Here is a 15821-nt window from a genome sequence, read left to right as displayed (position 1 = left end):
AAACTCAGACAGCCAGAAAATGAAAGTTGTCTTGCCCTATAGGTAGCGGTGACAAGAGAGGTTCCCTGGAGGAAGTGCCTGTTGATAACTCAAGTGTGGAATCTGCCACTAGAAGCCTGTGGGAAGGCTGCTCTGACATTGGCCTAAGAACATCAGATATGGCAGGGTCAGTGTCAGCCTACTCCACACACATGGGACACATGGGAAGAGACTCTGGTAGACATCTGTTACATAAATGATCTACATTTGCCCCGGGGGAAGAAACCACACTCACACACACACACACTCACACTCACACTCACACTCACACACACACACACACACACACATATAGTGTGAGGGTACAAAATGCTATACATCATTAAAGGTGCCCTAGTGGTGAGAAATGCTAAACTTAAAAAAAGAGGAATAACACATAGAAACACATCCAGTGCTAGCATGTGAACCACCCAAGCACATTCTCTGAAGGAGCAGCATCCACAGACCCAGTGTCCAGGCTAGCTCTTAACAGACAGCTATCTCTTCACGGACAGCTATCTCTTAACAGCTGTTACAAGTAAAGTTTTCATTACCATTACCAGCAAGATTACGCAAAAAAAAAAAAACTAGCAGGACGATTTAATTAAACCTTCTGGAGGGGTGAAGCAGGGGCCAAGGAAGAAGCCATTACATTTTCAAAATCAGCCGTATAACTCTAATAGTGTCTAATATGTCCAGACATTTATGGTGATTGCAGCTGTGGATTTGCATATCATAGAGGAGGCCTTGGTGGAGGTCTGCATTCTCCCAGTGGCCTTTTAGTTTTCTGATGTTCTTTTAATTTGATGTGAATAATTGACTAATGACTGCATAAACATATTTCATGAACAAATTCAACAACAGAGCACACAAGCACACATATACAAGCACAAAATGAAACACAAAGCAATTTCAGGTGTGCAAGGGTGGACATTGGATTGTTGGCTCCTTGTGGCCTACCAGGTCAGGTCAGGTTATGTCTGAGAGGATACAAGCTCTGGTAGAGAGTGAGACGGGATTTCACCGCTCGGCTGGCATTGATGCACGTGGCACGCACCAGACTGGGCAGCAGCGTTCCCGTGACGATGGCACCATCAAACAGAGGCCCAAAGAACGGAACCTGTGGACGAGAACAGAGAGAGAACCTTGGGTTAGAGTGAGGCTGGACCATCATTAGAGAGAGAGAGAACCTTGGGTTAGAGTGAGGCTGGACCATCATTAGAGAGAGAGAGAACCTTGGGTTAGAGTGAGGCTGGACCATCATTAGATAGAGAGAACCTTGGGTTAGAGTGAGGCTGGACCATCATTAGAGAGAGAGAACCTTGGGTTAGAGTGAGGCTGGACCATCATTAGAGAGAGAGAACCTTGGGTTAGAGTGAGGCTGGACCATCATTAGAGAGAGAGAACCTTGGGTTAGAGTGAGGCTGGACCATCATTAGAGAGAGAGAACCTTGGGTTAGAGTGAGGCTGGACCATCATTAGAGAGAGAGAACCTTGGGTTAGAGTGAGGCTGGACCATCATTAGAGAGAGAGAACCTTGGGTTAGAGTGAGGCTGGACCATCATTAGAGAGAGAGAACCTTGGGTTAGAGTGAGGCTGGACCATCATTAGAGAGAGAGAACACCTTGGGTTAGAGTGAGGCTGGACCATCATTAGAGAGAGAGAACCTTGGGTTAGAGTGAGGCTGGACCATCATTAGAGAGAACCTTGGGTTAGAGTGAGGCTGGACCATCATTAGAGAGAACCTACAGTTAGAGTGAGGCTGGACCATCATTAGAGAGAGAGAACCTACAGTTAGAGTGAGGCTGGACCATCATTAGAGAGAACCTTGGGTTAGAGTGAGGCTGGACCATCATTAGAGAGAACCTTGGGTTAGAGTGAGGCTGGACCATCATTAGAGAGAACCTTGGGTTAGAGTGAGGCAGGACCATCATGACTTCGTATGCCTGAATGACATCACCTTTAAACATGGACAGTTACCCATGTCCAACAGTATGTACTCATCAATAATTCACAAATCACCTTTAAATATTGACGGCACATTGTTGTTGTGCTCAATGACAGGAGCTACCTACCCTCCAGCTGTGCACACAAGCATTAAAGCAAGCATCTCACACACACACACACACACACACACACACACACACACACACACTCCAGAGATCAATGTGTGTGACAGGACAAACAAGGGCAAAGTAATTACTGTCGATACGGCCCAACAGACTTCCGTTCTCTGGGCTGACATTTATTGAACAGATCAGATGGAAGCTATTTGTGTTAAGGAGCCGATAGCGGCCGGGGACTGAGCAGGGGGAATTCCTCCCATTAGTGCTGCTGACGAGACCTCCGGAGGACTGGCCCCAGGTCAGGCTGTAACCTGCAGGGTGGTGTCTGACAGGGCCAATACTGGTCTAAGGCCAGCATCAAATCTCTGGATTTGTCTTAGGGCAAATGTCTGTAGATGAAGGAGGTGGCTCTATGACACATCAATGAAACAACTTCTGCTCAATGATGTCACATGTTTTCTCTGTGTGAAACATCGCCACAACACAGAAGAATACAGGCTGAGGTGCATGAATGCAGGAGAAGGATCATTAAGGGATCAGATTGTGCTTAAGATTCTGATGACCGCATTTAGAAAACAAGCAACCGTTGCTGAGGCCAAGCCTTCCTGTTTCACTGGAAACTGTGTGAAAGCTCCTCAGCCGTCCTCCAAAGGCTTACTCGGCACACAGTGAAGAACAGTTGTCTGACTCATGTCCCTTGCATACCTAAGAACAAACAGATGTCCCTGCATGTAGGAAGGGCTACAAAATCCATTTCATTCTTGAAAGCTGCTACAGAGATCACTGTATATTCATCCATGCAAAAGTCCAGGGCAAGATAAATGTGTTGTGTCCTGTGTTGACATTCGAAAATAAAATGGGCACATTGGCAAGTCGCATGGAGTCATCAACTTCCATCCTCTCCTGACAGAAGGCACGTGGCCTGAAATTACCTCCGCCACTCCAGACAGCGCCAGGTGCTCTTGACCCGCTAGCAGTCAAACAGAGCCAGCGGCGGAGTGGAGCGGAGAGGAGAGTGGCGCAGATGAAAGCGAGACGGCCCGACACAGACAACGGTGATGCCAGCACTGCACCGCTGCGTAATGGACCCAGACCAAAGGAAGGGCCATTAGGCCGGGACGACTCAGACGACATCACAGACAGGACGCAGACACACCGCTCCTCCACTGAAGCACCCCCCCCCCCCCCCCTTCAGCCACGGACTTAGGGACTGTCTCCCTATCTGCCTGATGAAGGGAGCTGTGTGCTGGGGTGAGGTGAGGCAGACAACCTACCTACAGCTGGGCGACACAGACCCAAAAAACATGTCTTGGTATTTTTAGGCTGAATGGCGATACACATCTCTGTGTTTACTACGAAGTGGGCTAAAGGCTCAGTTGTGAGTCAAAGCCACATGTGAGATGTCACAAGCACTTCTATTAAAACTGGGCTGGGATCTCAATCGAATGCAAAGACAGGGCTTCTTTCCCTGTTTGAAAATATACAGCTGCAAGCTCCAGCTGTCTTTGAGAATGCTCCTTCAGTTGTGTTCAAGACCAATAACACACTGATTGAAATTGTACTCCAGCACAGGTCTTCCTCTCCTGCTTAACTCTATAGACCAGTTCTAGAACACTGCTGCTGATGCCTGGGCATTTTTAAATACTTAAATGAATTAAGAATATCTAAGACTTAGTTAGGAATCGACAATTATAAGTAAATGTTGAATAGAAAGATGAGAATCAGATATTTCTAATGATATGACATTTATTGACTATTGTAGAGACATTGTTTTGCAAAATATGATCGAACTGCATGAAAAATGCAGGTTTTGATTTCACATTATTTATTTTTTTAAACAATAAAAATGTAAAATTTTAGGCATTTACATTATATGCATAATATGATTAACATCACTGTTCTTGGGGAAGTATACCCTACATATATCTGCTGAAGGAGCAAGCCCAGCCTGTGCATACGCCCACAAGAGAGCACAGACAAGTGATATAGCATACCTTTTAAACACTATGGAATCATAACCCTGTGTGATACAAATCTGCCATCAAACACATAATCCTTTATTAACCAAACATTAACAACAAAGCTTGCAGTACGGCAAAGACCAGGACAGCACAGCAGTCACCAGATTGTTTTATGTTTTGTCCGCAGATATGATCCTAGCACTGAACCACTCAAATTGCACAATAAACACCACTGCAAGTGTCTTAGACGCAACCCCAGATTTATTTCACCATCCTAAAGATATCCTAGCAGGTAGGGTGACTGTCTTCTGTCTTTTTGAGAAGTAGGCTATGCTCATTTAGAACACATGTGAGACATGCAGGCAGCTCCTGACTGAAGTTAGCTGACGAACCATGTTAGAGAGGTATCACCGCTGACACCTGCTACACAATCCTGTACCAATAGTTTGAGTGTCCAGAAAGGTTTTTCAGTGCAAATACTATATCAACTGCTGTCGCGGATGAATTTTCAGTAGATTTCTTTCAGTATGGTTTGTTCCCATGCCTGTAGCATTAGGGAACATGGTGTTTGTCAGTGCAAAGGATGAAAAGAACGGTTGCTTCCCCCACTGTGGTGGATTCTAGTGCAGCGCTAAGTTGGCGCGGGGGCAACAGGGCACTGCTGGGTGCGAGCACCTCCGTCTGCCAGCACTCCCTCCAGGGCACCTCACAGGGCTCAATAACCCCGTCATGACGTGGCTTTGTCAGGGTAAGCCAGGGCTCTCAAACTCAAATTACCTGGGGCCCGATGATCGTCAAGTCTGAACAGTGGGGGGCCAGATTTTTTTTATCTGTTGGCTTGCCTATCACAATACTGTAGATACCACTTTGTAGAGTGGCAAATTTACCATGCGTGATCAGTGGTACAATGGTTAGTGTTGCTGAATAACAAGTAGCTGACCTGAGTTTCAAATCCTGGGCAAGGCAAGATGCTCTTTGGATAAAGGTGTTTGTTATGGTTGCATTTTTGGATCACTTTGTCTCATTGATAGCCCATGACTTACATACAGTGCCCTCCAGAATTATTGGCACCCTTAGTGAATATGAGCAAAACAGGCTATGAAAAAATGTCTTTGCTGTTTATCCTCTTGGTCTATCCACAAAAATCTTACATTTTCATTAAAGTAAAATTATTGAAAGAAAAGTTTTTTTTTTACATTAAATTATAATTTTTCTCCAAAACATGTGTGCCATAATTATTGCCACCCCTAGAAAATCTTATAATTAAAATCTAACTGAAGTATATTTCCAGTCATGTTTTAAATTTTTAAGTTCAACTGTTTGATTAGGAACTCTTAAGTGGTCAACCATGACTTCTTGTTTCATTGGCTATAAATATGAGGTGACACAAGCCAAATTCCCTTAGTCATTCATCACTATGGGAAAGACCCAAGAACACACTGAAAATGTGCGACGAAAAGTTGTTGAGCTGCACAAATCAGGAAATGGACAAAAGAAAATCTCCAAATAGTTGAAAATACCCATTTCCACTATCATGGAAATAATTAAGAAGTTTAAAGCGACAGGAGATGTTAAGAATCAGTCTGGAAGAGGACGTGTGTGAACATTGACCCCACGCACCGTGAGGAGGATGGTTCGACTGGCAAAATAATCTCGAAGGATCACAGCTGGAGAATTGCAGAGGTTAGTTGAGTCTTGGGGTCAGAAAGTCTCCAAAACTCCCATAAGACGCCACGTACATCACCACAAGTTGTTTGGGAGGGTTGCCAGAAAAAAGCCTCTGCTGTCAATCAACAACAAACTAAAGCGCCTACAGTTTGCCTAATTTTACTGGGACTTTCAATGACTGGGTTATATGGTCAGATGAGACCAAAATAGAGCTTTTTGGCAACAAACATCAAAGGTGGATTTGGCATAGACAGAAAGATAGCCATACAAAAAAGCACCTCATACCCACTGTGAAGTATGGTTGCGGATCTTTGATGTTGTGGGGCTGTTTTTCTTCCAAAGGCCCTGGACATCTTGTTAGGATACATGGTATCATGGACTCCATCAAATACCAGCAGATATTAAATGAAAACCTAACAGCCCCTGCCAGGAATCTTAAAATGGGCCGTGGTTGGACCTTCCATCAGGACAATGATCCGAAGCACACCTCAAAATCTACAAAAAAATGGTTCACCGACCGCAGAATAAAGGTTTTGCCATGGCCGTCACAGTCCCCCGACCAAACCCCATAGAAAATCTGTGGGATGAGCTGAAGAGGAGAGTCTACAAGCGTCGACCTCAGAATCTGAAGGATCTGGAGAGATACTGTATGTAGAAATGGTCTCAGATCCCGTGCCGTGTTCACCAACCTCATCACGCATTATAGGAAAAGACTCAGAGCTGTTATCTTGGCAAAGGGAGGCTGCACAAAACACTAAATGAAGGGGTGCAAATAATTGTGGCACAATTGAGAAAAATATTTGTTCCATGATAAGAATGTAATGTTTCTTTCAATTATGTTACTTTAATTAAAGATAATATTTTTGTGAATATTTTTGAATGAAAGATCATGAGGATAAACAATAAAGAATGTTTTTCGCATCTTGTTTTGCTCATTTTTACTAAAGGTTGCCAATAATTATGGAGGACACTGTATACAGCAGTAATAGTGGGATAATGTCTTCATCGACAACTACATCTATATTTTTCCTTCATACATGCACATTTCAAAGCAAATGCTGTACTGCACCACTTTTGTATAGTTGGTAACAAGGCTGCAAACAAATAAAACAAAGCAGAAAACTGAATAAAGTTTCAGCAGAAATCAGAATTATTTTATTTTATAATTTTTTTTTATTTATAATAAATATATTTCAAGTGTATAATTTCATTTGTCTGTCAAAATACTGCATCTTTCCATCTACCGGTATAGTGATCTAAAATTAATAGTTTACTGATATGCTGATCATTGATGGTGCACCATCTGTTGTTATTCTTCGGAGCGACTTCCATGACAGACCAGCATGCTCAATTGCGTCACACTGTTGCCCAAATACATCCTTAGCTGTGGTACGGCCTTGCATTGTTTTTACACAAAGTCATTCCTCTGTCACTTTAAACTAGTTGTTAACACCGCGGAATCTTGACATAGCTAGTTAATGATCATAATCAAGTAATTCAAATTGGGCATGATGGGAATTGAACCCGGGTTAACTGCTTGGAAGGCAGCAATGCTAACCACTAGACCTACAAGACCTACAACTAGACCTACAAGACCTACAACTAGACCTACAAGATACACTTGAACACCTGGGGGTGTGGACTATTAAGCCACCACTGACACGGATCGTACCAAGTGTCACCTTGATGTAAAAAACAGTTATGTAGATACATATATTTACGGTCTACTTGCCTTGTTGTCAAGGGTCTTTAGGTGTATAAATATAAGTCTTGAATACCGTTTACAACTCTTTACACTCATGCAAAACATACTGGCAGTGGCAGTCACAGTGAAATATAGATTTGCCATCGCTGGCAGCTTAAACCACAGATGTATTCCAAGTACAGAGTGAGGACGTAGGGAACAACCCCCATTAGTTTGAATGGCCGACGTTATGCTAGTAGAGAGGCGGAGCGAGAGAATTCAAACATGTTACCACTTGCATGTTCACTGTTTGCTAGCTAGGTAAACTAGCTAAGGCAACTTTTCAATGCAGAATTGTTGTTTCAGTCAAATGATAACTAGCTAGCTCACAAAACTGGTGTTAGTTAAAATGCCATTTGAAACTCATCAAGTTAACTTGCAACAACACAAATCAAACTAATATAGTCTTTAGCCGGTAGCTAATTAGCTCATGTTAGCACACATGACAAATTACCTATAAATTAGGAATTCAATATCCAAAAGAGTGATTCATTGGTATGGTACAAAATCATAGACAGAAATACAACACACAAAATGATGTTCATCTTCTCTTGTTGTGTATTAAAGTTTACGTCATACTCCGACACTCTCACTTATGAGACCGGAACTATCACGCTTTTGCGCCCATAAACATGAATTACGTCACTCTGATCTTTGATGCTGGCTACTTCAGCTTGTCGTTGCCGATGTGAGTCAAATGTAGACGTGAGTCACGCATGTGCAAGCATAAACTGTTAAGGGCAAGTAATGTCCGCTATGTTGACCAGCACTTCCGGTTTCATTATGGTGTGAAACAAACAGAAACAATAGGCACTTTGAGTAGGTTTGTAAAGAGAACTATACACATTACATACACCATATATTGTCTAATGCAAAGACTATATCAGACTATATTGATATAAACCGTTTCATCCTATATCTTGTTTGAATATATATTGAGCCCAGCCCAGCCCTAGACCTACCTGCGGCTTCTTTATGAGCTGGATGAAGAACATGTGGTTCTTCATGGGGTAGATGACGATGAGCACATCTCCAAAGTCGGTGGGGATGATCCCGCGCCTGTAGTCCCTGGTGTGCTCGGACCACACGATGTGGACCTCGTCGTTTCCCAGGTGACGAAGCTGTGAGAAGAAAGATGGCAACAAATCAAACTGGATACAAAACAGCTAAAAACAACAACACATTTTTTTTTTCTAATTTCTATTGGAAAAATCTTCAGTAAATAACTACCGAAGCACATGTTCACTGAGAAAAAGAGGCTAGGTGTTGAAACCGAATGTTCCTCTGGTTGACGGTGCCCCAAAACATTACATGCTGTAATAGCCATGGTCACGCTTTTGCACATAATGCACACTTCAGTGTGGTCTTCAAGGTGTGTTGCAAGTCTGCATAGCCTAGTTACAATGGTGCTTTTAAGATGTTCAAGTTACTGGTATTAAAACTATCTGACTTTGTGCCTCCTCTAAAGCAGTGGTTCTCAAACTGGGGTCGTGTCCCGTGGCATGGACACATTTGCAGGGTCGGAAAAAAAAAAAAAAAAAAAAACATTTAGAAATGAATGATTGCAGATTACGGTGGGACTTTTGAAACTGCAATCCCAAGAAAGGTCACAAGGTGACCTACAATCACAAGGTGACATGTTATAAGGGTATGTCAGTGGAAGAAGAAGATTTGATTTGCAACCATTTCATTGAGGATATATGAAAAAGGACAGCGATTTACTTTTTAAACTGTTAAAGTGCAACAGTGAACTGTAGATAATAATGTAGTTTTATATTGCAACATTTCCATAATTACTTTGTTATTAGAAAATATATCAATAAAACAAATAACAAACAAAACATTAAAATGTTACAACAACTGGTAACTTTAATGTTGGGAAATAAATACAAAACAGGACTTTGTCCATGTACTTGTTGGTGGCTTCGTCGACATTTAAGGAAAACATGCCGTTTTTTTTTGCTTTTCCGAAATACCTCTTTTAAACTCTGGTGTTATGCCGTGTTTTAAAATAGCGGCATGCTGATTGGATATTGACAGTTTACACACGTCACACACACGGTCAGTTATTGATGCCGGTACATCAGCTGAGGATGTTGCTCCCGGTAAAGGCGTTGTGTGTTGGAGAGCTAGTTGCATATATTAGCTTTCTCCAGCACAAAGTGCAGAAGCAAGCACCTGCTTCTCTTAACTTCTTACACCAGCTACCAAAAGGCTTACTGTCCTTCCCTTCCCATCTCTTGTATCCATGCCCAACGCCATTTATTTTCATGAACTTACTTTCCATCTTACTCTCTTTTGGTGTGATGTCTCTACTCGGGCATCTACGCTAGGCAGAGCGATAGAGAAAAGTCGGCGTTTGAAGCACATTTTCCCAAGACCCGCCTCAATCTACTTCTGATTGGCTAATAATGTTATTTTGAGAGCGGGAGAGTTGTGCTGCTTTCATTTCATTGGCAGACGAACTCATAAACTCGAAAGTGATGGTGATGATATCGAGACGTGTTTTTTTTTTTATATATAAAATAATTTGTTTCGCAGCCAAACGCCGCACGCCGGAAATCCGGCACGGTGCCGGAATACTTTAATCCCTGTGTATTTAATCTTCCATCAGTACGGGTCGTGTTTATTGTTGCAGAAGGCCCTTTTTAAAAGATAGGTTAGCCGAAGGCATATCGGATGGCCCTATTGCATGTATTCTCGTTAAAGACGTTGATAGCTTTCAATTTGGCTGCAAGAACGTAGCCCAGTTCATTGTCAAAATAAACTCTAGAAAGAAAACGCTATACGTGTATAATCAATTCTATGATGTCACCATGTAGTTTTCATTAAAATCTTGCTGGAGGCTAATACTAATATGAATGCCATTTGTTAAGTGACAACCCTAATACAGACAAGTGCCCATCACATCAACCATAAACCAACAGCAGATATCTGGCTTCCAAAGGTTGCCATCGTTCAAGACCGGGTAAATAAACTGGACTGGACAAACTATGAACATTAAGTAGCTTCTCAGCACATTTTACAAAAATATAATTTAAAAATCTATCCTACATACTGTCAAGTAATGCCAAATGTAATAAAAATGACTATCTAAAACTCTTGTGATATTAGTACTATATGATTTTAGAGTAAAAGAGTTCAAAAGCATATAACATTATAAATAGCTATAAGCCTATATGGTTTAATTTGGGATGCGATTATGAGGGGGTCCTCGGAAAATGTTCTGCCCTTTGAGGGGTCCCTGGCCCCATAAAGTTTGAGAACCCCTGCTCTAAAGAAACTCGCACTGCAGACAGATTTCTCTGTATGCCAACCCGATTTCCTTTTTGTTAATAAAGAAATATTACATACTAATACTAGATTGCCAACATTGCATTTCTGTCAGAATGACAGAAGGCTTTGCCTACAATGTTTTGACATCTCTGTATTTGTATTTATCGGAAAAGAACACATTAGATAGTCGAACAGTACGGGCAGCTAATTCTTCAGCCATTTGATTTCAAGTCTGAGAGAATTTTCGATTCTGACATGCATGTAGTTTGGTTGCTACCTGGCATTGCAGATTTTTTTTTTAATTTGTGCTTATGTCATGGTAGGCTATTGCATACACTTTTCCCAACACCAAGTATGAGAAAAACTGAGACAAGTCCAGTCCCCAGACATCTGTAGCGTACATATTTACACCAAACCAATGTAGGCCTACTTCTTCTGTCAACCTGCTCGCCAGCGGGCCCTGGGCCTAAAGCCCCCCTCCGCCCCATTGTTAATCTGGCCCTGTCAATCACACACGTATGTATGTATGAATGCATAATGATTCTTAGTCTGGGAGCCATTTATAGCATTTTCCATTCTCAGCGAAAAAATGAGTTTCAGCAGATTACAAAAACAACAAATGAAAACTCCACGTTGGGTATCCAGAAGTCAATCATTTGGTCCAATTGACTTTCCCAGCCAGGCAACAAATTGCTGCAAGGTCCAGGTTTTATTTTAAAAAGGAGAACATAATGAAATAAAAAAAACAGCAGGAAATGAGGGTTTAATGATTTTTTTCTCTCCTTTGGGTGTGTTTGTTTTTGTGTCCTTGTTATGCTTCTGTTTTAGCTCAAGACCTCTCTTAGATGGCTAACCTTCTCCCTAAGACTGGCTCTGTAGTGAAGGGACACTGCAGGCAAGCACTTCGGCAGACGGGGGGGGAGCTTCTCCTAAACGAGGTGACAAAACATCTGCCAACACGCAGCAGCTTAATGAGCCATTAGCTGAAGCATGCCCTTTCCAACCTCCCTCCCCCCGCCCCCATTCACCAAAAAATGCAATTAGCGCATTCTCTCACAAGCCCTTAATTATGCTAATAGGCTAGCCTTAACAAACCCGCAACAAGCCGCTGGAACCTGTTGGAGGCGATCCTCTGTGAGGGCTGCTGGTGTCAATGGTTACTAAAGGGAGACAGAGGAGCCGTGGCAGGACTAACAAGCTTATGCACATGATTTCCCAGCTAATATCAATTAGCAGTGTTTAACAGGGCCTATATGAGAACAACTGCATTGTGGCCCAACACAAAAAGCAATGTGTGGATTGGGCTTTGTTTCTTGGGCAGATTCTCTTGTAATACTGCCTGATGTATTCAGTAATTTACTGACAAAGACACACACGCGCGCACACACACACACACACACACTTAGGTATAATGCACTTAAGTGTGTGTGGCATTGGCCAAAGGCAGGAGAATGAATGGCCTTGGTCACATTAGCCTCGTGTTAACCCTTTCACCAGGTCATCCTTGCTCTCATTCCCTTTTTCTCTCTCCGAAGGACACACACACACACACACACACACACACACACACACACACACACACACACACACACACACACACACACACACACACACACACACACACTCAGAAGAACACCCCAGAACCCATCCCTAGAAGTGCTGTCTTGTAAAAACAGCTCCTTTCTCTGTGACAGACTGACATTGTTAGGTTAAGGGTGATGACACTAGTGCCTAGAGGGGTGTGTGTGTTGCACGTGTGTGTGTGTGTGTGTGTGGACTGCTCCCTGACCCCCTCTTGTTGCCTGTAACTGCATTAGCGTCCACACCAGCTGCTCTGCTCCTCTGTGGCCCTCTCTGGCCCTCTGTGGCCCTCTGTGGCCCTCCAGCTCTCAGGGCCATTCAGGAATCCAGCACTTTCTCCCTCCTCTCTTTCAACCCCCAACCCTCTGTTCTTTCTTTCCTGTCCAGTTCTGAGTCTCATTTTGCTGAAGGCCTTTCATAACTCTGTCAGGCAATCTGGTTGAGGGGGGGAGAGCGGGAGAGATAGAGAGAGAGAGAGAGAGAGAGAGAGAGAGAGAGAGAGAGGGAGAGAGGGAGAGATAGAAAGAGAGGGAGAGAGAGAAGGAGAGAGAGAGAGAAATAGAAGGAGACAATACTTTACACACACCACACACACACACACACACACACACACACACACACACACACACACACACACACACACACACACACACACACACACACACACACACACACACACACACACACACACACACACACACACAAAGGGCTCTGTTCTTCGCCCGTCTCCACATGCCCTGAGGCAGGAGGTGGGGAAGGCTGAAAGTTGCATTTGTAAATTGAAGGAGAAACTTCCTGCCAGGCTCTGGCTCTGGCTCTGGCTCTGGCTGATAACTCCTCCCCATTCTGCCCAAACCCCCTGCCCCACAATGACTGGAGGCAAAGTGACGGCGGGGTTGGGATTGAGAGAACAGAAGAGAAAGAGTCAGAGGGGCGGGGGGAGAAGGGGGCTTAGAGGCGGCATAGCAATTCCAGGGGTCTCTCTCTCTCCCCCAAATGAGAGCAGCTGGGCCCACGGCACACACACAGGCTGGGCCCCTTCAGCGCCTCAGATGAGCTGGACTAAATCAAATCTTGCCTAAGTAATATCCATGGCTACCACGCAGAGAGAGAGAGAAAGAGAGAGAAAGAGAAAGAGAAAGAGAGAGAAAGAGAAAGAGAAAGAGAGAGAGAGAGGTGGGGAGGGAGAGAGAGAGGTGGGGAGGGAGAAGAGAAAAACATCTAGATAAAGAGAAAAAAAAAAGGACAGAACATAGAAGAATAGAGTGTGAAACGAGGTAGACAGTAGAGAAGACAGGATGGGCACATATTTGTGAGACAGCACAGAGAGAGAGAGAGAGAGAGAGAGAGAGAGAGAGGGAGAGAGAGAGGGGGAGGGAGGTGGGTAGTCATATTTAGAGGGGGTGAGGAGGACACATCCAGATGAATTTCCTTCCTTTCTCCATTGCTCTGTCTGTGTGTGTGTCTGTGTGTGTGTCTGTGTGTCTGTCTGTGTGTGTGTCTGTGTGTGTGTCTGTGTGTGTGTCTGTGTGTGTGTCTGTGTGTGTGTCTGTGTGTGTGTCTGTCTGTCTGTGTGTCCCCCCTGTCCCTCCCAGCAGGTTGCTGTATGATAGGATTGGCAGGATTGGCAGGACTGGCCCTGGCGCCTCACGTCTCAGCGGGTGAACCTCCTCTCCGCTCGTCTCCGTTCCTGGCGTCGATGGCTCCCCGCCGGCACGGTGCTGGCCCCTCTGCCCTGGCAGGGAGAGTTAATGGGCAAATTCGCGGCCCGGTCACAGTGCTCGCGGCCCCCTCCTCACCCCTCGTCCTGCCTTCGTAAATTAGGGCCATTACTGCAATGGCACATGCCCACTGCTCGCTTCGGCTCCTCTGCCATTTAGTCAGCAAGGAAGCGAGCACGCCTCCTAATCCGCCACATGACCGCAGAGACACAGCCATCCAGAGAAACGCTCCTTCAGCCTTCAGCGCTATGCCGCTCTCCCCCATTTATTAGCATGCCTGCTAGCTCTAATACGCCATGGCAAGGCAATGCAAGCGTTTTGGTGAGCTGAGGCTCGAGACACCTACCTTCATGTTCATGCTTTCTTATGGCACAAAACAGTTAAGATGAGGAAGTCAGTGGAGATATGAATGGGGAAGAGATGGAGAGGCTTCAGAGCAGACAGAGGGAGAGGGAGAGATGGCAATAGACAGAGAGAGAGAAAGAAAGAAAGGCAGACAGAGAGGTCGGGGTGGATGGGACTGGGATAGAACAGAAAATCACCTTTTTGGTGAGCGAGTCCTCGTTGTCAGACGGCATGCGGGTGGAGACGTGGAAGATGACCTCCACGTTGGATGTGGCATAGTAGGGGGCCGTGTGGCCCGTGCTGCCATTCCTCTGCAGGCCCCCCATGAAGCCACAGTGCGTGGCCAGGTCCACCTGCGGCACACCCAAACAATCAGCATCATCTCAAAGACACAAGCAAGCCCGGAGATGCCAATCCATCTCATGCCACAGAGGCACAGTACAAAGCATTAGTGGATGTTATGGATGGTTACACTGTTGTGCGAGTATGTGTGTGTGTATTCTCTCAAAAATGACTGAATTCAGTACCTCCCATCCCAGTCCGGACACAAAGTCCTCGTAGGCTTGACTGCCTTCAGCGTTGGACAGGATCGAGCACTTGTCTTCCTGTCCTTCACCAATGTAGAAGACGGCAATCTTGTGCGTCTCTCGACTGAAAGCACAAACACGTCACCCATGTCAGTCCTTCCCTATACACAGCCGACCTACGTCTAGTGTTCCATGCAGTCTATACTGACGTATTACAGCGTCGCAAAAAAGAAAGAAAACATCAAGCTGCCACAGCTAACCCCAACTGAACATTCCTGGCAGATCCAGCTAATGGGCCTCTGTCACAAGTGAGTGGAACGTGAGTGATCTTGGCATGTGAGAGCATCCCTCTTGCGACCCGCAAAGGAGCAGAGGAACGATGCGTGCAAAGTCCATCCGCCAGCCAGCATCATGCCCGTTGCCACGGCAGCATCTAGTTGTGGTGCCGAGGTGTTTGGCATGTCCTGACAGCGGTTGCTACGTGCAGAGTTGGCATGTGGGTCTTGGGGGCTGAGGTGGGGGGGGGGGGTTGTTGTGACCCAATCCTGCGGGCATTCTTAAGTAAGCCCTGGTAATTAGCCGTTTGGAGTGCCTATTGATCGCTGTGTACCGAAGAGGAGTGTGGCTGTGATCAGACGGCGATGGGCAGGATTACCAATGCGGAGGAGTAGGGGTGGGGTGATGGGGGAAAGTGCTTGTGTGTGTGTGTGTGTGTGTGTGTGTGTGTGTGTGTGTGTGTGTGTGTGTGTGGGTGTGTGTGTGTAGGGGGGGGGGTGTATGTGTGTGTGTGTACCCTAGAGTGGTCAAAGAGCAGGTTTTAAGACACGCTCGCTTAAATAGTGCTATTTAAGGCTTTAGCGTTCATGGTCACATCTGGCATTAGGGCTAGTGTTTGCACAGCGTGAACGTTGCAT

The 15821-nt window shown here is 44.8% G+C and overlaps 1 protein-coding gene across 8 annotated transcripts in view; it reads right to left on the bottom strand.

The window, feature by feature from the left end:
- Window positions 1-15821, bottom strand: part of ralgapa2 (Ral GTPase activating protein catalytic subunit alpha 2) — a 127851-nt gene that overhangs the window by 27388 nt on the left and 84642 nt on the right. For all 8 annotated transcript variants that reach the window (XM_031579785.2, XM_031579788.2, XM_031579789.2 and 5 more), the window contains 4 exons: window positions 14908-15031; window positions 14578-14733; window positions 8420-8578; window positions 1011-1138 (listed from right to left, as the gene is read on the bottom strand). In XM_031579785.2, the coding sequence (XP_031435645.1) occupies window positions 1011-1138; window positions 8420-8578; window positions 14578-14733; window positions 14908-15031 (567 nt within the window). The remainder of the gene's footprint in view (window positions 1-1010; window positions 1139-8419; window positions 8579-14577; window positions 14734-14907; window positions 15032-15821) is intronic.

The sequence above is a fragment of the Clupea harengus genome, chromosome 14 (genome assembly GCF_900700415.2).
Source record: "Clupea harengus chromosome 14, Ch_v2.0.2, whole genome shotgun sequence".
Lineage (NCBI taxonomy): Eukaryota > Metazoa > Chordata > Actinopteri > Clupeiformes > Clupeidae > Clupea > Clupea harengus.
The sequence above is the reverse complement of the archived record's forward strand: the minus strand, read 5'-3'. Positions and strand labels throughout refer to the sequence as shown.